Below are 24,008 nucleotides of genomic sequence, written 5' to 3'. Positions count from 1 at the left end.
GGAGGAGGGGGTTGAGTTGGGGGTGCATTGGGGGGATGGGGGGTCAGGGGAGCACGTGGGGTGTTAATATATATTTTTAAACATACTTGGTGCTGCTGGCCACCTTGCGCTTCAGTTACTGGTCCAAGCAGCTTCAGAGACTCCCTGTGCAATCCCCACGCTGCTCTCATGCTATTACCAAACATGAGAGCAGCGGGGGGATTGGCCTGATCGGGCTGGTTTACAGCTCCCTCAGGCACAGGGAGTCTGTGCTGTTTCTCCTCTCTGGCTGTCAAATACAGCTGGGTTGGAGAAACCTAACTGCTCATGTCTGTTTGGCCGACCTAACACAGCCGGCCAAACAGACATGCACAGTTAAGTGCACTGCATTTTCTCCTCCCATGGCCCGGCCCTTCCCTGCACAGACTGGCTCACCTAGCAGCTGAAAAATAAAATGATAGTAAAATATTGTTTTCTTTTTCAGCTACTGCCTCTCAGCCAGCAGGGCGACGCTCATATGCCATTGCGAAGGAGCCGCCTCTGGTTTTGTTAAGTCTATTTCTAAAGTAGCCGCATAATCTTTTTTTTTTTTTTTCACTTTTTTCTTTCATCTTCTTCTTTATTTGTCAGTGGTATCTTGTGCTGCAGTGCTGTGGCTTTAAGCTGTGCCTGTCCTGTCATTGACAGTTTGCAGCAGCTGACACCCATAATCTCTGGTTTGGGTAAGCATCCGGTGCATGCTTGTTCTTTGTGTGTTGCATGAGTAGGTGAGGCCTTCGAGGCAGCCTGGCTTATATGCATAGTAGGAGCACATAGATCCTGCAGTAGAAGTTGGTTTTATTATTGGGAGGATGAGTCTGGAAGCAAGTGTAGGATTTTGACCCCTGGGCATGGTGCAGAGCACCCTTACTGCCAGTGGGATAAGGAGACAGCCCTCCATGGACTAGTACTTTCCATACAGAGGCCATTCTCACCAGCCCTATGAGTCACTTCGGGGAATGTGAAAGTAACTGGACTTAAGGCCATGTTTACCCTGCTACCAGGCAGCTTGTGCTGGTGTACTCTACCTTTGTCCAGGAAAGGGGCACACAGTGCCTAGAAGTAGAGTGTTCCACTACGGCTCAACCCTCTCTAACTCCAGAGACTTTATTGCACTATTTGGTCAAACCCTAGTTGCAGAACCAGAGTTGCTGATGTCCGGAAACCTTGTCAGTGCTGCTGCCAGGACCATGAACACTGGACTGTCCATGTCCCTGCAGTCATAGCCTAAACCATTGGATCATTAATCTAAAGCCCCGGATTAAGGCTTCAACCTTTCTTTTGATACATAGGAAGAAGCTATGGTATTCCCTCCTTGAATGTGGTCCTTCAGCAGTACAAGACAATCACAGAACAACCAAAGGACCAGAGTGCCATCCAAACAGGAAGAGGAGGTGCTCAGAGAATGTGCAAGCCTGCTCTGTAGCCTCAGCAGAGGCCATGTGGTCCCAGTGACTCCTCTCGTCTCAGCTGCCCTCCCTGCTGCCGTTTCAGGAGCCCAAATGCTTTCTATTCTCTCTGACAACTGGATCAAAATAAGCACAGATGCATGAAATCTCTGTGGGGAAGCACATCTGTGCTCTACAGCTGCCACCACTGCTTCTATCCCGACAACATTTTTCAGCAGCCAACATCCCAATAACTCTTGCAGAGGAACAGACGCAGCTTTTTTAGGAGGAGTCAGTCTCGTCCAAATTCTGGAAATTGTGTAGGGAAATTACTTCTACTATTCGGATATAAGGAGAAAGAGAGACTGTTCACTTCTCGTCGTATACCAGTACTTTTGAAACCATTATTTACCCCAGCAAAGTTCAAGATGCTGTCTTTGGCTTATTTACTTATGGCTGCCTGACCCACTGACTAGTGGGGCTTAATGTACATTCAGGGTGTCTACCTCCATGTTTAAGACATCACATGACCTATTTCCGATATATGTTGGGAATCCAAAGCTGCCAGTACAGGCCTCTGCTATTCGGTCCTAGAACTGCGGTTCAGATCCTCACCAACTTTGTGACCGTGGTATTAGCCTTTTTGATGCTTCAGAAGAACAGTTAATATCCATAGCCAGGCATTGTCCACAGCTTGTGGTCTCTGCTGTGAACTCGGATTATTGATTTATCTCTGCAAATTAACCTTTTGAAGTTGAAGTCAATCTTCCTAGCACCGAAAACCTTTCTGCTTAAGGAGATGCTAAGTGGCAATGATTCACACTGACAACACAGCAGACTGATTTTATGTGATTAAGCATTCTCCGCAGCTCTGCCTGCTGGCATTGGCAGTGCGGGGATGGACCTTACATCAAATTATCTTGCTGTTAGTCTTCTATTTGGCAAGAGCCAGCAGGGTCGAGAGGGCTGCCTGAGCAGATGTCTTCTTTTGCCAGGCTAGTGGAAAATTCACCAGCCAGTTCTCGGTCCTGTCTTCAAATTGAGAAGTTTTCCATCTTTGTAAGCATTTGTTATCCATTTGAGCACCAAATGAGACCAGGTCATTTCTTGAAGATCGTGGGGCTCTGATGCCCTTGGAAATGGATTGATTCTTATGCCTTTGCTCTTGGGAGCAATCCAAAAAATCAGATAGATATTTTGATGTTTAGTCTCCTGCTGACTGTGGCATCAGGTTTTTGCCTCAGACCTGCAGCCTGCTCCATCTACTTCAGAAGGACATTTTCTGCCTCTCCCATAGACAATACCTTCTGCCATATAGGAAGGGGGAGAGTTGCAAACCTGCTAAAATCGCAGTGTGAGTGCATGGCTACTGAGAAGCTAACCATAGCCCACCCTGATGTCTCATCAGACAATTTGAAAGTTTCAAAGTCAGCCAGTAAATCCTCAAAAGAGCTTTGTATAAGAGCCAATGGCTGAGAATGTCACTGAACACTAATGAATAACATTAACCTACTCACATGTTCATCAGCTGATGCTGTGTGACCCTGAGCCCAAGAACCAGCTAATCGTGCTGGTCTGTGACTGACATCTGCTTCCTGCAGTCCGGATTCAAGCTGTGACGTGTTGTTTTCAGAGAAGGCATCTTCCGTTGCACATTGTCTGACCAAATTAGGGTTAATTGGAAAACAGACAAAGTAGGGAGCAGAGCTCCACACCCATATTAAAAGGCATGGAAAGATAAGAATGGACATCAGCGTCCAAGGGTATGTGGCTCTGTAACATCACTTCTGGATCGGTGAGCATTGAAATCTCCAGATTTTGTCTGGTAGCTGAGAATAGTCTAAAGGTGAGGTATCAGCAGATAGAGTTTCCACCAGAAGGATCATTACCAAAGGTCAATAATTTGTTTTCCATGGTAGAGGTCTTTCTTCGTGGTCTAGACATTTGCCAGGTACGGAAATGACCCGTGAGACCTTTAAACCTTCTAACCTATAAAAGTGTTGCATAGGGATAGAGTAGGACTCAGGGTTTTTCCTTCCTTCATCCCAAAAGTGCTGTTGGATTTCCAGCTGAACAAAGAGGTTGTACTTGTTGCTTTCTTTCTATGTCCTGATGCTTCCTCTCTGTAAGTGACAGTAAACATTTTGGATATAACAGGCGTTTGGAGATTTTATTTTGAGATGACCACGGACCTGTGTTCTTCTGATTACCTAATGAGGAATTTCATAAGCAGTGAGGCTGCCCGAGTGCTGCCAAGGCCAGCATCGCCAGATGGATACATTTATGCGAGGGAGTTGCCAGAAAATTAAAATACCCCCATTCTGAGCCAAAGCTCTTATGGGACCAAGAAAACAAAACAAGTCATCACACCCCTCCCAGAATAGCTCCTTGATTTTTGCATTGAAGCATCTATCCATTCACCCTTTCACCCTTCCATCCACCTGCTGATATTCACAATTTCACCTTTACATTCTGTCCACTCTTTATTTATATTCAGTCTTTCACCATTCCGTCTGTCTACCCATCCATATCGAACAGTATCTATCCGCCCACAAACTTAATCATCAAACCTATCCAGCCATCATCCATCTATGTAGCCACCCATCCACCCTTTTCACTCATTCATCTCTATCCAACCTTTCACTCATCACCCGTCCTTTCAGTTATTCATCCATCCATCCTTTCATTCATCCAGCTATCCAGCCAACCTTTCACTCCATCCCTCCTCCCTTACACTCATCCATCCATATACCCTTTCACCCATGCTCCCACTCTTCCACCTATCCACTCATCTGTCAATCCATGTATCCTTTCACTCATCCACCCACTCATTCATCACCCAAGCTTGCACTTATCCATCCATCTTGTTCTTTCAGCCATCCATACACCCTTTCATCCATCCACCCTCCCTTTCACCCATCCACCCTTTTTATCCATCTATCCACTCACGTTCCTTCCTTTCACACACCCATCCATTCTTTCACTCATCCATCCAGCCATCCTTCCACTCATCCATCCACCCTTTCACTCCATCCGCCCTTTCACTCCATCAGTCCATCCATCCCTCCTTTCACTGATCTCATCCATCCAATCTCCCTTCCACTCAGCCATCCATCCTTTTATCCACTCATCCATCGAACCTCTCATCAGCCATCCATCCACCCTCCCTTTCAATCGAGTCATCCATCCTTTCACTTACTTGTTCATGCATCCTTTCATCCATCCACCCTCCCTTTCACTCATCCATCTATTCTTTCACTCATCCATCCTTACATCCAACCTTTCACCCATTCATTCATCCTGATACTCATCCTTTCACTCATTCATCCATCCTTTCACTCGCATACTCATGCACCCACCCTTTCTCGTTATTTATGAGCCTTTGTCTGCCAAGTTGCTGACAGAAGAAACCAACCAAGAACCCCACCCCGCTGGAGCTGCTAAAGTTCAAAGTTTGACGCCACAGCTCCATCCTATCACGCATCCATCCATCCATCCTTTCACTCATCAATACATCCATTCTTCCGCTCATCCATCCACCCACCCCTTTATTCTGTTCCTCCATCCACCCTTTCATTCCACCTATCTATCTGCCTTTTGACTCACCCATCCATTCACTCTTTCATCCATCCACTCACCCTCCCTTTCATTCATCCAGCTACTCCTTCACTTATCCATCCTTTCACTATCCATTCACCCTTTCTTTTACTCATCCAACCATTCTTTCACTCATCCATCCTTACAGCCATCCTTCTACTCATCAATCCATCCATCTACCCATCCACCTTTCACTCACCCACACACCCATCCTTTTGCTCACACGCCCATCCGGCCATCCACAATTTTCACTCACATACGCATACATCCACCCACCCCTTCACATTAGGTATGGGCCTTTGACTGCCGAGTTGCAGATAGAAGAGGCCCATCAGGAACTCCGCCCCCGCTGCAGCTGCTAGGGAGGGGGCGGGCAGTAGTTGAAAGCGTCCCTGACATTATCTATCATCGCCCGCTGTTATACTTTACGTGGTAGTCAGCTGCCTTGTGGTGTCTGAGCACCTCAGAAGCTAAGTTGGCATTGTTTGGCATTCCGCAGGCATTACCCTGAAATGTGTTTGCTAGTGACTGCTAAGTGGGCCGCTCGCCATGCACTCTAACTGCTCTCTTGAGGCTTTTCCCCAGAGTGATGCAACATTTCGCCTTTTTTGCTGCCAGTTTGCCTAATCCTAAACTATCGAATGCTACCTTTCATCTTCTTTGTCATTCTCAAATGCTGTGAAATCTACTTAAAAAGTTGGCAGTATTAAAAAGTCAGGATGGAAGTGGATGATTAAGGTAACTTTGTGGTGAATCTGTTCTATTTAGTTCTTTGTCATTATCAAGGCCATGCCACATACCACCCAACTATCAGGCCAAAAACACCAGCTGATTGGCTCATTTTGTTGTGACGAGAACTTTTGAGTGCGCTTTTAGATGCAGGAATGTTAGCATGCAGTGTCTGGTGCATTCATGTGTCCATTATACTTTCTGGTCATGCCACTAGGACACAGGATACCCACAAAGTTGATAATAGGAATAAGCTTTCAAATTAAGAATGGCAGAATTGCTGTAAAGACATGTTTATCTTTGATTAGCTGGCTAATATTTATGGGGAAGAGGCATAAACAAGATATTAACCTACTTCAGGTGTCATAAAATCATATAGATTTGTGTCATACATGACTTGGGGGATTGCATAGTTAAGCAGTTATATTACTTATTATTATTATTATTACTATAGACAAAAAATATTATAGATTGACATGATATCATGGCAACATGGCAGACATGCCTAAAATGTCACCCAAATGGATTTATTATGGATCATAGTCAATGTTATTTCATTGAAACATGTAAATACAAACGCCAGCCACTAAACCCATATGGTACAAGCACACTTTACCATCCCAAATGCTTGCTCATGAACCAGTGTTTAACCAATCAGCTCACCAGACATGGACTGTGCCATCAGACTTTGTTGACCAGCCTAGAGTGACCAAATGAAACCATGTCATGACGATAGCATGTTTCCACTCTTCATTTATCAATATAAGAGGTTTGATTGAAATAAGACAATATTTCACATTAGCAATTGCTTTGTTAAATGTAAGCACCAGCTCCTGAGAGGTGCTGTTTTGATGACCGTGTCATCCGGTCTTTTTGATGTGGCTGGGCCACCAAAATGGCCCAAAGCGTAGATGGGTTCGTTTTTAGTCGAGTTTTCTAAAATCCAATTTTCCAAACATGATTCTTCATTTGGGGAGGTGGTATGAATATGTGGATATTCAACACTGCCTTAAGGAGCTTTATTTTCACTTAAATCTGCATTAGTGAAAATTCTTTTTAAGGAGTGCAGATGTAAAGCACAGCCCCGTGACAGGAGTTATCTTCACATGTTTCGACAATAATTAATGCCAGAACTTATTCCAAAGATAGTGAATGCCATCTTCCATTCTGCAAAGATCCTGAAAGTCATAAATCCAGAAGATGTCAGAAACTCAGTCTGTCAAAACCAGTGGTTGATGTTTGCAGAGTTTGGTGACTAAATGTTTAGATCTGTGATTTTTAGAACTCTATATACTTCTGAGCATGCTCAGTAGAGACCTCACTAAGGAGAGGTTTCCATAGACTACCCGATCCTAATTCCCCATTTCTCAAAACCATCTGCATTAATGTGGGGTCTTTTACTTCAGAAATGGCTTGAAGTTTCATTCAGCAGTTTGATTACTCACTTTGCTGTTAAGGCCTATGCATCATGAAACGGGAAACTGCCAATCAATCAATCAATCAATCAATCAGGATTTATAGAGTTCAGCTATTCACCCAGTAGGGTATCCAGGCACTTGCAGGTCCCTGCAGGTCATTTGAACTGCCAGGACCAGAGGGCCCTTCGGATTCCAGAAGAGAGTTTATAGTCCAGAGTTGCATGGGGAGGCTGTTCCAGGTCTTTGCTGTGAGGTGGAAGAAGGAGCATAGTCTGCTTCCACTTCGGTAGAGGCAGGGAGTATGGGCAAGAGACAGGGAGTCGAAGCGTAGTTTTCTTGATGGTTGGTGGAAGTTAAGGCAGTGGTTAATGTAGGCGGGTCCTTGCTTGTGTGGAGCCTTGTGTGCATGGGTCATGAGCTCCAATCGGCATTTGTTTTTGTATGGGGAGCCAGTGGAGTTGCCTGAGGTGAGATGTGATGCGAGTTCATCGAGGGAGGTCGAGGATGAGCCTGGCTGCAGCGTTCTGAATCGTCTAAACTGTGTACGAGGTGTGTGACGATTCCTAAGTACAGTGTGTTGCCACAGTCCAGTTGGCTAGCCATTTGAAGATCTTATGTAGCATGCGCAGCGTGAGGAAGCAAGCAGATGAGACAGCATTGATCTGTGATTTCATGGTGAATTTGCTGTCTATGAAGATTCCAAGGTTGCTGGTATGGTTTGAGGGTGTGTGTGCACGAGGCCTAGGTTTGATGGCCACCAGAAGTCATTCCATGGGTTGCTTTTGTTGCCGAAGATCAGTAGTTTTGTCTTGTCCATGTTGAGCTGTAGGTAGTTATTGTTCATCCAGTTGGCGACGCTAGTCATACAACTGTGGAAGTTTGTCCTTTTGGTGGTGGGGAAAGAGAGGGTGAGTTGGGGCCATGGAATCTGGCGATGTTGGCCAGTGGGGCCATATTTGCATTGAAGAGTCTTGTGCTGAGGAATGAGCCTTGAGGAGACTCTGCAGGTGATCTCCTTGGTTTCAGACGTGAAAGGTGGGAGAAGGATTCTCTGTGTGCTACTGGTGAGAAAACTATAATATTTGGACCATTTTTCAACACTGTCCCCTCCCCTGTCCAAAATCTGCTTAGAAAGAGGGTCTTTTCCACTGCTTTACTGGTGCAGTAACACTATCTAGCTGTTTCACATGCCACATGTCATTTAAAACAAGAAGTGGGGCAGATTTTCTGACGCCCAAGCTGTGATTTGTGGCATGCCTTTTATATAGTTGTTGGTTCTCTATTATGGATGGCATATGCTTTATTAAGTGATAACTCTGCTTTAAAATATTCAGAATTACAAGTTCATCTCTTGTTAATTTCAGGGAAAACGCACTCCCCGCTCACTGAGAATAAGCAGAAGCTCACGGCCACCGGGAGCATCGACGCCTACCTGAAGTCCGCTAACAGCTGGCTGGCGGAAAAGAAAGACATCGCTGAACGGCTCCTGAAGAACACATCAGCCAAAACAGAGGGTTTCTTCGGGGGCCTTGAGACCAAACTGAAGGGGCCACAAGTCAAGAAAGAAGAGTTAGTATAATTATTGTGGTGCTAACATCTTTTGCACATTTGTATATGTAAACATAAGATGACTCAAGCAGAATGGATGCCTTTCTTTCGTGGTGGGGGCATGTTGTGTCTTGTATATATGGTTTGTGTAATACAAATTTCTCCCTCCCTGGGAAAGCTTGGAAAAAACACTGAATAGTTATGTGGCACTCAGTGGGTAATTCCCCATACTCGGCTATGACTGTGACTCGTGCATTTCCCTATTTTGTGGGTGTGCTTGAATACAGGTGCAGAAACTTACACAGGATAAAGTGAAGCATATGAGTTTTTTTTTTTTTTATAAAACATGCAGAGTTTTATATGTCTCCTGATCATCGGTGAATAAGGATATTTGCATAATAACAGGTGCGTGCAAAAATGTGGAAATAATAGTCTGGCTTCAGGAGCTTCATACCACAGAAACTATCTTCTGGAGATAAATGATATCTTCTAGATATGGTTCTTATGAGGCATGAGTACACAAGTAGTGGCACATGCTCGTGCATGGAATGAGCTTTATCTTATAGAAAAACCATTGCACCACTGTGACGCACATGTTTTTATGCCTCAGTGCGCCAATAGGCATTTTGGCATTTTTAATTTACTGTTCCTAGATGTCCAATGGACCTGTTGGAATGGTAAATTAGAAATTAAATAAAAAGGTGCACAGAAGAGTGGAAATAATAGTGAACAGCCAAATATAATTTGCAGCTGCTGGTCCCTGATAAGAAAAAATAAAATATTTTCAAAACGGAGAGCAACAGATGGCGGGAGAGGGTTAGGGTACAAAAAGTGCAGGGACATTGAACAACAGATGAAGAGGTAGGATACAAACCAGTGCTTTAAATGGAAAAAATAATTGCAGGTACTCATCCTACTGAGCTGCGGACTAGAGATGAGTGGGGGCAAAGACAAGCATTTAATTAATCTTCTTTCTCAGCCCCCCCCTTTTCATCATTGAGTAATCAAATACTTTCTTTATGCCCCCCTCCATGCATTCCTATGTCTTTACCCTTAGCCCTTGTTTATCTCCTAGGTCTATTTATTCCTTTTTTGGTCTTTTACCCTTCCTTATATTTCTCTCCACTCACTTCCTCCACATCTTTATTTTTCCTCTTCTTTGTTATCACTTTCTTCTTTCCTTTTCTCCCTAACTCTCTCTCCCCTCTCCTTCCCCTTTTTTTGCTGTTTTGTCCTTCTTTCTTCTCTTTTGCCTAGTCTCTACTTCCCAATGATGTTCCTAAACCCTCGTTCATTCCTCCTAGCTTGCCTTTTCTCATTGTGTTCTTCTCCTTTCTCCTCCTGTTTTTATTCCTCTGTTCCTGGTTTCTCTTTTGTCAATAGCTTTCTCCATTTCTTTCTATCCTTATCAGTATCTTCAACTCCTCTTTCATCTCTTGACCTCCATTTCTCTCCTCTTTTCCTTCACACCTCATGGTGCCCACCTGTGGCCCTGTCTTGGCTCCCTTTCCTCCCCCAAGGGAGGACTGGCCTCATATGCGTCACGGGAGGAGGGCGGTCAGGCCTTCTGGAAAGGCAAGGAGGATGGGAATGGGTTAGTCACACCATACACAGAACTTGACATGTGAATAATTCTGTTCCATCCCAGGAGGAGCTTACATGGCCCAAATCTTTGGAAGATCTGGGGTCGGACTGAGACAGAACATAGACCTGGGCACCAAATTGAAAGTAATTCCCATTAGCGAATCAGCTGGCTGCAAAAAGTATCCCACATATATTAATTAGGGCAGTTTTAAACTTGTAAACACATGCTGCTCAGGAAAAATCATGCTGTACAGCTGCTTTGCAAGGCATGGGAGACTTGCTGCTGGCAATATTTGTGGTAATAGCAGGAAAATCAATAGTAAAAACTAGGCCATAAGTCATGCCCACAAGAAGTAAAAAGACACGGTTTACAGTGGCCTGTCAGGTCTGCCCTGCTGCCGCGGCAGATTTGTTCCGTACACCAGTCCCTCTGTGGATTCACCGCCTTTCGCCCTGGGCTGTGGCTAATGTGAGGGAGGGAGCTCTATGCGTGGATATTTTTTTTATTTTCGGTTCAGTATGTGGTGCACTGCCGACTCATCCCACTCTCCTTAGTGGACATAGAAAGCCAGGCACTGCTTGGCTGTGCAAGCGTTCTGTGCCAATCATATTTAGCAGGCACGTGCTCCCTGCGTCAGAACTGCATTCACTCTTCAGGCCCAAAACTTTCATGTTTCATGCTACAACATGACACTGAAATTCCGTCGCATCCATCGCAGCGCTTCTGCGTCAAATAGTACATCTCCAGGGTCTGTCTACTAGGCCTCACAAGCAGCAGTCGTGATGAGGCGCCAAAAGGTACAGAAACAGCGCTGTAATAGTGGCAGGTTGACAGGCTGTGCTGACAACTTAATTTGCATCCTGGTTACACTCCATCCAACTAGATAATTCTGTGCGCGCAGCCCCAGCTGGAAAAACCACTGTAGGCCTGTCACGCAGGCACAGTATTCAGAATATTGAAGCAAAGACGGCTAAAATCAACAAGCGATGCACTGACCTGGGCCCCCAACCCCAATGGGGCATTTTGCCCCCCCCCCACCCCCACCCCCACACACACACAAGCAGCTTACACCCAGGCGGCGTGGCAGCATGATGGGCTGCTGTATGGGTGACAAAAAAGCACGCCATTTGTGAAAGGGTTATTTGGGACTCGAAATTGCCTCGGAAACTGGGACGGACTTCGTGGCACAGGTACTGCATAAAATGGGCCCTGGTGTGGCACCCTTTCCAGAATGCTACCACACCAAGTGCAACTCAGCTTTCTAGACAGGCAGGTAAAGTTTCACGCTCTAAAAATGTGAGCGCTGCAGGACTAGAGAGATTGTAGGGCGTGCTGGTAGAAAATGCATTTCGCACCTACACTGTTGAGTCAAAAAAGAAAAAATGCGTACGAAGTTAATTCTCCTGAGACACTGCGACTGTCGCCTTTGTTGGCTGAAGGATATGCACGTTGTTTGCCGCTTTTAGCACGGCTTGTGACGTGATGGGCGCAGCCACCCGGGGATGGAGAGAGGGGGATAAGATGTGCACTGGCGCTCAGCTCTGAGTAGCGCATATATACGTTCCACTCTGTTGGCGTTATTAGTAGCAGTTGAGCAGCACCTGGGCTGCTTAACGTACCAACTCTACTGAGCATGCGCTGCTTTCATGAGTACCGGTACTCTCCTTGGTCGAGGAGAAGTTCCGGTATGTAGTGCCGGGTCAAATGATGACACTGAAGCTTGGGGGTTGCTCGATGAATACTTTATTGGCATCTAACATCAGTTAACTCTCCCGGCGGGCAACCAACTGCCTTACCCGCCGCCCGCACCTCTACATAATCCCTCACACCCACGCCACCTGGGACCATCCCACACTTTACAGTTAGGTAGGGGTCGCCCGGTTGAACCCTTACGTGAGGTGGTGCGATCATGGGCTCGCCCACATCCTGGGCGGATACTACATTCCTCCCCAACCACATGAAAACGTTAACATGAAGACAATAAAAAAACCAAAAAGAAAATATCCCTTACTGGAGGACCAGAACCACCCGCATGGGGCAACCAAGTGCACACAGTTGTAACTATCACAGAATACACTTAACATGAGCACATGTTACTCCGGTACAAAATCAGCATACCATTGGGATGGTTTCAGGTAGGACTTCAGGTGGTATCTCCCGGACCTTCCCAAACCTGTCATTGGTGTGTCTTCCTCGGCTCTCGAACTCCCAGTGTGGAGTAACACCTTGTTTGCGGCTACGGGCAGCTGGGGTGTCCGCGCAGGTCGCCCAGAGACGGCTCTATCTCTGACAGATGGCTCAGGCAGATGAGGTGTGGCAGACTTGGAACTCGCTCATTCGGAGTCGCTTACTGGGCAATTGTCTGTGGAACAGTCTTCTTTGTGTCTGTCCGCTGGCACAGCAGGGAGTCTTTTGAAGTGGGACACATTCCTCTTGACTTTCTAGCTGTCATTCGTTGCCGTGATCATGGTCCCTTTTACTGCAGTTACAGTCCATCTATGTGCTTCGAACGGTAGCCGAAACTTGCTGCCTGGGTGGCGATCTTTCACCAATACTGTGTCCCCCACCCGCACACTACTCCGTCGGGCTCGCCGTTTCTGGGAAGCATAGTCATTGTTGCGGGTTCTCCTGCTTGTTGACTGGTTCTGGGCACTGGGTTGGTCTGCCCAGAGAGGGTGATGAGGTATGGTATCCCTCACCACTCTTCCAAAGCACAACTGGCTGGGGACAATGCCCGTGGTGGCATGAGACGAGACTCTGTACTCTCACAGGAAACCGTAGATGGCACTTTGAATGTTCTGTGACTCGGCCACGGCTATGCAAATGGTTTTGGACAATGTCTGCACGAAACGCTCCACCTCACCGTTAGCTTTAGGCCATCTGGGCGTGATTTTGCAGTGAACGGTGTTCCTGGATTTTCAAAAGTCAGCCCATTCATGACTATTGAATGGGGGCCCATTTCAGTGCACAGTTCCCCAAAAACACCATGGGTGGCCATTAACTTTTCCATTTTAAAAATGACTACTTGAGCAGCAGTGGATGGGACCAACTCCACTTCTGGGTACCTGGAATATTCGTCTATCACTACTAGCATGTAGGATCCATCAGGGAGGCTCCCAAAATCAGCACTTACTCTTTGCCAGGGGAATGTGGGAACCTCCTCAGTGATGACCGGAGCCGGGGATCAGGTGTACCACTGGCCTGGCAGATCAAGCAGCTCTTGACGGTGTCTTCCACTTGTTGGTCAAGCCCTAGAAACCAAACTTTGGTTCTTAGTCTATTTTTAGACTTCACGATCCCTTGATGAGCACCATGTGCCAGCATCACTGCCCTCGCCTTAGACAGGCGGGAAGGACCAGCTGGGGTCCCCACAGCAGGCAGCTGTCATCACTCACAGAAAGTTCATATAGAACATGAAACAATGCTTGGAGGGTCTTCTTAGCCTCTTCAGTGCGAAAACCAACAGGGTGTTGCAGCGGCCGCCAGTCGTTGGAGTTCACTGCCTCCATGGCCATCAGCAGACAATCATCTTGTTTGGTGGCTTTTACTACCTCGCGCAGAGGGATGGGCAAAGGTCTGGCCCTATCGACAATCAGTCACACATACTCCTCCGTCTCAAAGGCTTCCTCTGCCTCTTGAGGGGTGGCTGGGCACACGTGACGTGACAGAAAGTGTGCAGTATTTTTGACACCAGGTTGGTACTCCACGCAGAAGTCGAATTCTTGCAATTGTAAGATCCATTTCTCAATCCGTGGTGGCGGTTTTGATGATGAGCCCTTGAAAAGCAGAAGCAGAAGTAGAGGTTTATGATCAGTGACCACCGTGAAGGCCTTGCCATAGAGATAAATGTGAAAATACCAGTACCCCCAATGGATGGCTATGGCTTTGCGCTTAATTTGGGAGTATTGCTGCTCTGTTGGTGTTGGAGTCTGGCTGGCAAATGCTATGGGAGCCCACGTTCCGCAATCCTGCCTCTGCGCTAGTACATCTCCTAGCCAGGTGGGGCTGGCGTCGACAGACAGCTGGGAATCTCGCCTGGGGTCAAACAAGGCCAGCGTAGTGTCGGCTTACAGGGCCTCCTTTGTATTCCTGAAGGCAGTTTTTTGTGCCTCCCCCACACCCAGGGGCTGTTTGATTTGGTGAGATCTCTCAATGGTCCGGTTACGTCCGATAGATTCTGCATGAATCGGCCACAGCATGTGACCATGTCCAGGAAACTTCTGACCCCGGACACCGAGGTGGGAGCTGGCGCATCTTGACTGTCTCTTACTTTGGCTGGATCTGGGCTGATCCCTTGTTGGGAGAACCGGAAGCCAAAAAAACTGATACTGTCCTTTAAGAATTCGCACTTTTCACAATGCAGCATGAGGCCATGGTCCTCCAGTCGGAGGAATACTGCGCACAGGTGGGTCAGGTGGCTCTCGAGCGTGGAGGCATGCACGAGGATATCATTGCTTACGTTCAGGACTCCTATTAGCCCTCCTAGTACCCCTTTTATGGTGTGTTGGAAGATTTCGGCGGCACTTGTTATCACAAAATTTAGGCGTGTATACCTCCAGAGGCCCATGTGGGTAGAGAAGGTTGTGATTGGTCTGGAGTTGGGGTGTAGTATTATCTGATGGTAAACTGACCGGCAGTCCATTTTAGAGAACCACTTGGAGCCTGACAGTTCTCATATTATGTCGTAGATTGTCGGGGTGAGGTGCCATTCCCTCTTGATGGCCTGGTTAGGCAGTCGCATGTCCACACAGATGCGGACGGCATCAGGCTGCTTTGGTTTTTTAGCGACAACGATCGGGGAAACCCATGGGGTCGGGCACAATACCCTCTCAATGATTCCAGCTTCCTGCAGGAGTAGTAGTTCTTGTTCTACTTTTGACCAAAGGTGAAAGGCCACACACAGGTGGTGGAGAGCAACGGGGGCCACTGATTCATCGGTGTGCAGTCTAAGGGCCGCCCTTTGAGGCATCCGATGCCATTAAAGAGAGTGTTGAATTCTTTGGTGAGGTCTTCCAGGCAGCTGGCGTGGACAATGAATGCGAACTGAACTAGGCTGAGGTTTTGGGCGCTTTGGCAGCCTAGCTAGAAACCAGACCCTTCTCGTGACACATAGATTTTTGTGGGGAGTTGCATGCCTTCATGTTGGACCTCTGCTGTAAAAGTACCCATTATTTGTAAGGGTTGAGAGTTCCCAAAGGTGTAGACAAGCACACTGGTCGGCTTGAGTAGAGGTTGCGTTGTGAGTCTGTGGTATACCTCGGAAGCCATGAGGTTGATAGACACACCAGTGTCAATCAGAGCTGGTATGGGCTGGCCTTGCAGGGTTATCTGGCATGTGGGTAGGCGTCTGTGCTCAGCTACTCGTTTGTCGAGTGTTCTGATCACGTGGACAACTTGGGGGTCATCATCCATGTCGCTGCTGGACGGGGTGGTATGGAGTGCTGTGACCGCCTTGACTGTTTTCTTGTTAGTGGGCTGTGGCTTGGGCGTCGACCAGCATACCTATGCAAATCGGTTGCTCTTGCCACAGGCGCTGCAAATTCTCCTACGGGATGGGGCGGGGGGCCACCACACCACCTGCATTGTCTCTCCTTGTGTCTCGCTCCACTGTGTGCCATTTTGGCCTTGGGGCTGCTGGTGACAACTGCTTTTACCGGCTCAGTTTTGACCTGGACAGGGGCCCATTTGTTCCATGTGGACTGCCCATGCTTTAGACAGCTCCTGGGAACGCCTAAGTGTTAGGATGTCTCTCATGCGCATATTGGGCTCTTGCAGGATGCGTTCACAGAGTTTGGTGGAGGCGCACCCCTGAATGAATTGGGCCCTGATTTCATCTTCCTCGTCCAGGAGGGTACAGGTGCTTGCCAACTCTCTAAGGCATGTATAGAAGACGTCTACGGATTCCTCCGTCATCTGGTGCGCTTAGCGTAGCAGGAAGTGTTCGTAATCAGGGTTAGCATACAGCTCGAAAAGTGCAGAAATGGCGTCTTTCAGCATGGCGTACGTGTGGGGGGTGGCCTCAGTTACTGATTTGGAGACTTTGTGGATGTCACCGTCACCAAGGTGTAGCAGCAGAGGCCTCTTCCGCACATCCGTGACCTCCACCGCTTCAAAGTAGGTTTCTAGTCGCTCAATCCAGGCTTTCCTTCTTGCGGCCTGAGTAGGAGGGGCCCCAGTGATGGTAAAGGGTTCAAGGGCAGGTATGCTAGCCATAGCGAGAGGTGCCGCGGGCAGTTGTGCTTGCCCTGGAGAAGAATCACCTGGGGTGGGCAGGGTGGCCAGCTTCGAAGATTAGCAGTCCCTGTAAGCAATGTCCTGACTGAAAGGTTGATGAGGTTACTTAGGCACGCAAACACCAGACAGCACTCTCCCGGGGCTCAGCAGGGCAAAAGGCACAGTACCTCGTTGATCAGCAGGATCGCTGGAAGAATATCCTGGCAGTGTTGGGAGCGGGCCTCCGGTTGCCGCGGAGACGCCTTGTGTGCACTCCGGCGCGGCGAGCTGGATGCTTGCTGGTCGGGGTTCTCCAGGAGTAAGTCGCAGGTGAGATTGGGCCTCGGCAAGGGGGCCTGGGTGGACTTTGCGCTCCGGCTGTGTGGGAGCCAGCTGGAGGAGGGCGGACGTCGTGCCGCTGCAGGGGTTCCTGCCGCGCAGCTGTACCGGAGTCAGAAAAGGGGGCCTCTGGCGCAGGGAGTGAGCCGGTGCGGGCAGGCAGCGACAGGGTGCTGACGGGCATAGGTGCGCAAGGCAGGGTGAGCCACCCCTTGTCACCAATGTAGTGTCTGGCCAAATGACAACACTAAAGCTTGGGGGTTGCTCGATGAATACTTTATTGGCATCTAACATCAGTCAACACTCCCGGGGGGCAACCAACTGCTTTTCCTGCTGCCCGCACCTCTACATATACCCTCGCATCCACATCACCCGGGACCATCCCACACTTTACAGTTAGAAAGGGGTCGTCTGGTTGACCCCTTATGTGAGGTGCGATCATGGGCTCGGCCACATCCTGGGCGGATACTACACCGTACTCAACCGCAGAAAATTAAGAAGTGCCTCTACTCAGTACCGGTGAGTGCTGGGCCATTTAAAGCACTGATACAAACAGTAGTGCGTGCAGGGCGACGGATCCCCGCTAATTGTTCTTTTCCTCTTATTGCATACCGCGTCATTTTTCAGATGCAATTCTTAACTCCTTCTCTTTTTTCCTCGCTTCTGTGTCATCTATCTTGTAAGAGTGTGATTGCCAGAAGGAATAAATACATGCAAGACTGCTCTGTCTCCCACAGTCCGCTTCTACTTTGTTGCACACGAGGAGCTGGGTTTGGTTTATATTTCTGACAAACTGGCTCTTGTCCCTGTAGTGAGCTGGTTTAAACTTTGGTCAAATCCAGAGTTGGAACTTATGCAGGCCATTATCAGAGACTGCCTCTCCCTAGACAATGCTCTTAGCATTCCATGCTGTCCTATATTAAGAACTCACTGGTGAAGTTGGATTGCCCCGAACTCTTTGCAGCTCCTGAGCAAATTAAGCACAAAGATGTATCTTGGATAAAATGCCAATTTATGGATAGAGCCAAAAGTGAGAGGGAGAGCCAGGAGTTACAAAATTCTATGGTCAGGACACATATTTTTCTGAAGCCTGAATCCGGACTGGAGCAGTACCTTTGCACTGTGAATTCGGCATATCACCGCTTTTTATTACCTACCACGGTTTGGATTAAACCTTTAACACTGGCTTCTAGCCGACGCCCAGATTCGTTATAATGGGGATCATTGGACCCCTTGATCTTGTGACAATTTTCTCAGGGTATGATGCACTTTGTTTTTTATGGACCTTATTGCACTTTAAGATAGTGGCACATATTACCTCTTTTAAGAGGGGAATGTTTTTATCAGACAAAGCCTACTTTGATATACCTACAAATGTTGCAGTCCTCTGTAACTATGTGGCTAGGTTCCTGGTTGGGGCTGTCAGACCAAAAATAGGTGTTAGTGGCCTAATTTCTGTGTAGTTAGTCTACATTTTAAACCATTTTAACAATACATTTTATAATTTTTTTTAACTAATGTTTGTGACATCTGAATGCTATTAATTATTCCATTATGTGTTTTATTGTATGTTTTCTGCTCAGGGGGTGACTCATTTATGAAATTTGAGTAGTGTTGGTTTTCATTTTGTTTGTTGTAATTGTGTGTTTTCCTTTATGGATTTGTTATATTAATCCGAAATTAAGAAACATGCAATTTGAAATGCATAGCTACTACCTCTATGTGTGGAATTCTTATGGGGGTAACCCAGGCATTTTTTAACAGTTTTATTCATGTGTGATTACCCAGCACCCAGGAGTTTTTTTTTTATCCCATTTGTAATTGGAGTGCTGGATACTTTTACAAAATGTGGGTGATTTAACTACTAGCACCCAAGTTGTTTCATTTCTGGCCCAATCATGTTAGACAGCGATGTTCAGTGTAGGTTCAAGAGACTCCGGTTTTAAAGCTGTCCACGGAAGAAAATTTTACATGCAATGAATATAAGTGTAACTCATTTACAGAAGGGCACAGTTATATCTTGGTGGTATGTATACTCTGTTTTCCACAGGATATACATACTGCCAACATAAAGGCCCGCCTCTCAAATTTAGGACCTTAGGTGGTGGATTCAGCAGCATGGTCAATTAGCTTTTCCACTGCCACCTTCTTTCTTGGATGTACTCCCCCAGATTCTGCGGTGCATCCCAGGGAATCCTGTGGACCTGACCTGAGACAGAGCTCACCTTTCCTGCAGCAAGATCGACTTGGCCCTGGAATACTTAGCAGGGATGAGCTGAGATCCACTTCTGGGACCAGCTTGCTTGCCCATCAGCAGTACAAGTTCAGGAGCGATTCCAGAGGTCTCACATTTTTGGAGCGTCAGCTTTCACAGTCGTGCAGCAGCCTAACAAGCTTTTCCACAACTGCAGGGGTTGTGATGGGTCCAGGAGCTTCTGTGGAGTGCAAGAGTAGTGCTGTACCTCCTCCTCCCTGCCCCTTCCACTGAAACATCTTTAATCCGCCCTTGTCGACAAATGTGTAACCTTTGGGAGGGAGAGGGTATCCCATCATTTGACATGCTGGCAGTCTATCACAGTGGACTAGTGATTCCTGCAAATTGTTGGGCAAAGTTGTGTCATTATCTCTCTCCTCTACTGTGTGACCCTTCTGGTGGACTGGTCTCCACCATCTTTTTTTTGCCCCTCGGGGCCCGCTGGCTTCTGGAGCCAGGTATCAACCTCTCTGCAGACTTTGGTCTCATGGCTCTGGATTTTGAGCCTTTGTAACATTCCCTATATTAATTTATTTAATGTATTCAGTATTATTCCTGGCATGAATGTTCGCACTCGCGATGTCATTGTGTTATTGGTCCCTCACCACTACTCGTCTCATCGGGGAGTCTCTGGCCTTATGTATATTTCGGCCCCCATAGACAACTCATTGTTTATAAACCATTTGTGTGATCATTATTGTATCATTTCTGCACATTTCTCCTTTCACTGCACTGAGCACTGCATTGTTCTTTCACTTGAAATGCAAAAATGCTATTTTTCTGTATTTGATTTCGAGATTGTTTTTGTATTATTCAGTGTGTGGTCATACTCATAACGTTATCCCTAGTATTGGCATAAACAGCACATAGACTGCAATACTAAATTGTAATTTAGCCTTCCTCTAACGGTGTGAATGTATAAATACTCCGTGTCATTCTCATAGCAATATCGAAGAGGCCGGTCCCTGAGGCAGGATTTCTGAACTACCAGCGTCAAATTTTCTGTCCAAAATATATATTAAAATATTATGATGAAATAAATCACTCTCTTTAATGAGACATTTAACTTGCTAGACATAATGAACCCCAAGCAATATGACAAAGCCTGTATTACCCAACTACATAAATATGTTTTATTTAAATAATACACTCATAAAATATATTTGTGTTTATGAGTTATGCGATGTCATATTTATTAACGGTAGTCAGCCTGGTGAGTGAATCGGACTGGTTTTCTGACAAACAGGCAATTTTTAATTGTAGTCACCACAAGGTTTATATACAGAATTTGACTCGAGCCATGTCACAGAGATTCGACTTCCAAAGTTGAATCATATCAGTGTTAGGTACTACATCAGGGGGCTGCACTCCTTGGCACATTTTGGCATTTTGTGTTGTCGCGTACTTGAACCCTCAGCAGGCCGAACTGAAGTGTGTCACAAGCACCAGCTGACACAATATAATTACCTAAACTGAATAGATTGTTTGTTCTCTTTGTCATCTTACATAATATACAGATTGTTTATTCAGTGTATTTATAAAGCATGGGACGCGCCTGTAGCTGCCGCGAGGTGCAACAAAGGTGGAGGGCATGATGACAGCAGTCACTTGAATTACACCTGAGGATAAAACAGAAGCACTGCAGTACTCCAGGGTGAACGTTACTCTTCAGTCCATCCCTGTAGATACGAGGGCAAGATTGTGCAATGGATTCAGGAATCCGTGTGCCTCTTGGAGAGTCTGGTCTACATCCAGCCTTACATGTTAAGGCATGCCCTTCCAGAGTGAGGTGTACATGGATGGACCTGCCATAGGATCATTTGGACGTGTAAAACCAGGAGGCAAGAAGGGTTTTTTTATGACCTAAGCCACCTGGCAGGTTGGTAGGACAGGAAGCTATTGGAGAAGTTACTGCACACTGTTGTGCGAGCTTCTCGTGCAAGGCGTAATGCTTTGAACTGAGACCTTTCTTTGACAGGAATCCAGTTTAGGATCTTGAGGGCAGGTGAGATTTGATCAAAGTGCTTCAGATTGAGTAATGTGCTTTTCAGCTTGATTTTGGACTCTGACGTTTGTGTATTTCCTTTTTGGCAGTCCATTGTAAATGACTTTCCAGCAATCCAGACAAGAGGAAACAAATGAGAGAACAAAGCCAGTGTTTTGAGGAAGTATCAGCTGCGAAACATTCCACTCAGGTATCAAAAGGGGAAGGGCACATTCCTAGTAACAAGGCAGTGAAAGGTTGCGCGCGATTGACCAATACTCGTGTCTCATGTGTCTTTTGCCCAAGTGTTGGGAAACAGACGGTAAAATCAGTCCAAGTGAAAGGAAAAGGAGGGGGGTCCACTGACCCCAATGGTAGAATCACTTTTTATGGCAATGGAGGCATGACCTGTTGAGCTGCATCCAATGGTGAGCATCTTTCAGGTGAGCATCTTTCAGGCAAGCATACCCAAATGAAGTTCTCCAAATCCTTGCTCTACTTTAAGGGGGGGTGGGTGTTTTTTGTATACCTGCAGTAGCCAATTTGATGTTCTTTGAATAATTCAATCAGCAGGATCATATATATTGAACACTAATTATAATTAGCTTTTACCAGCAAATGTTAAGTCTGGTAAACTACACGAATTGTTCAGTCCATTTAAAGAGTTAATGACATTTAGGGCCTTATTTAGAGGTTGAGAGATGGAGTTAAGGCGGTCATGGTGGCTGAGGACTTTACTTCTGCCACCCCTCCTCTACTCTGCCCACCAGATTTAAACTCTGGGTTTGTATGAACTCCCATCATGATGGTTCAGACAAAGCCATTCAAAAGTTTAGTGTGCATCCATCATTGGTGACGAACACTTACACTAAACGTTTTACTTTTCCAAAAGCAAACTCCCAAAGCAGCAGTTTGTTTTCGGAAAAGTAAAACCATGGATGTTTTCACCCATGGGGTGGGGTATTTTATTTTTACTGTCTGTCACCACCAGGATATTTCTGACAGTGGCAGACAGTTAAAAAAGCCATCGACCACGCCTTCTGCATGGAGTGGATGGCCGGATGGCTTACCTCTGATAACCCATACCCCCGTGCCCTTGTATGAAGTTTTAGTCCAACAGACAAAATAATCTTACTCCACAGACATAAACCTGGTGGTATGTGTGACTCGAAATTGAGCTAGTGGACAGAGAGTTTGTCGAACACAGTACTCCACCACCATTGTGACAAAGTATCTGTCCCCCAAATACCTGCCCCCCAAACTCTAAATCGGACCCAATGTATGTAATAATCCAGTTGGGCACAATTGGAATTCTTGCAACACATTAAAACACCTTTCACATCTATTGGTGGCGCATGGTAAGAATAATGAAGAAAGAGTAGCTCATGAGATTAACTACTCAACAGCACCATAATACTATTTTTGTTGAACACTTTTAACTGCGGATCCCTCACTTTTAGAATATCCACAGGTGCCAGACTGGATCGATAAGATTTTTCAGCATAGCCCCTGCACACCAGTAGGTGTGGTCCTGCAACTCTGTGTTGACTCTGCTCTGGAAGTCACTGGAGCTGCATGCAAGTTCTACACACAATCTGAGGTCAGTTCCTTTCTTTCCATGCCTTTGTATGCAAATCCTGAGCTAGCTCCTAACTTGTACTCGTCAGCGGCCAACTTTTTTTTCTCCCAAAATGTTTCGCCAGGGGACATGTCCCCTACTAAAACTACAAGGTTTGAGCCTTGTAAGTGCTGTCGCAAACAGATGTCTTTGACAATCCCATTTAAGGTGTGTCTCTGGTGTCTGGGTTTCGCCCATGTCTCCAAGTTGTGCAAAGAATTTTCCCTGATGTACCAGAAGGTAATCCTGGAGCACAAAACCAATCTGTACATCACTCAACACTGCAAAAAGTCACCTAAGGCCTGCTTGAAGTCAAAGATACAATCCTGTTCCTGCTCTTTGGCCCACTCTCACGACAGGTTGTCATCAAGGCCCAAGTTTTTAGGTAAGTTTAAGTCCAAAAAGAAGTATAAGAAGTCCAAGTGGGCTATGTCCCAGCCTTGCCACTCTCCTTCAGAGATGCAGGGAAGTCAAGGTGTCCCTCCGTCTCACTTTGGTCCCACACTAGGTTCAGTTTCTTCATATAATCCCAAAGAACTCAACATATCCAGGGCTGTTGGTGAAACCACTGCAGGTTGAGGCATTTAAGGAGGCCATGCTTCAAATCATCGACACCTTGCCACCTCCCCCTGGTGTGTCTTCAGGCCCCACAGATCCACAGCGACCTCTGGTCAGCTTACCGCTGATAGGTCTGCCCTTGCAACACCGTCTCTGCCTCCTGAGTCGCCATGGATTCAGCTCCAACTTCAGAGCCTACTCCATGTCCAGCCCCACTATCCATGCTAGTCCCTGCCTCGTCAACGCCGCTGACGCTGGAGGAGGATGCCAATTTCATTGTCTTGTCCAACTTAGAACCAAATCTGTCACAACATCGACCGACGTTGTGCTCCAGAACTCCAAACCCGGCTCCAGTAAATTCTGACTCCGATAATACAGTATCTTTGCCCAGGAGCCGCCTCCAGTTCTCAAACAACTTTTCAAATTTAACTCTGCCCATAGTCAATCAACTTTTGGTGATGATTGGGATGAATATCCCTCACAATATAATGATGGCAATTTTTTTTTTTTATGTACATGAGGTCAATGGATTGGACCCTTCCCCTGACATGGGGCTGGGTTTTCTCTCTGGGCCTTCCATGGAAGTTAGCCTCATTCGTCATAGTCATGAGATATATGGGTGAAGTTTTAGATATGCAAATACCCTCTGTGAGGTGAAAAACAAGGTCGTCTTTGAGGTGTTACAACCCGGACAAACCTTATCTGAGCCTTTGCTGCTGCTTAACTACTTCCTGGGTACTTCAGCTAAACCCTTCTCTT

At 46.5% G+C, this 24,008-nt stretch overlaps 1 protein-coding gene across 4 annotated transcripts in view; it reads left to right on the top strand.

Annotated features, from left to right (window-relative positions):
- KIAA0513 (KIAA0513 ortholog) overlaps positions 1-24,008 on the top strand; it is a 342,714-nt gene that overhangs the window by 275,289 nt on the left and 43,417 nt on the right. For all 4 annotated transcript variants that reach the window (XM_069218112.1, XM_069218115.1, XM_069218113.1 and 1 more), the window contains exon 7: positions 8,515-8,719. In XM_069218112.1, the coding sequence (XP_069074213.1) occupies positions 8,515-8,719 (205 nt within the window). The remainder of the gene's footprint in view (positions 1-8,514; positions 8,720-24,008) is intronic.

The sequence above is a fragment of the Pleurodeles waltl genome, chromosome 12 (assembly GCF_031143425.1).
Source record: "Pleurodeles waltl isolate 20211129_DDA chromosome 12, aPleWal1.hap1.20221129, whole genome shotgun sequence".
Taxonomy (NCBI): Eukaryota; Metazoa; Chordata; class Amphibia; order Caudata; family Salamandridae; genus Pleurodeles; species Pleurodeles waltl.
The sequence above is the reverse complement of the archived record's forward strand: the minus strand, read 5'-3'. Positions and strand labels throughout refer to the sequence as shown.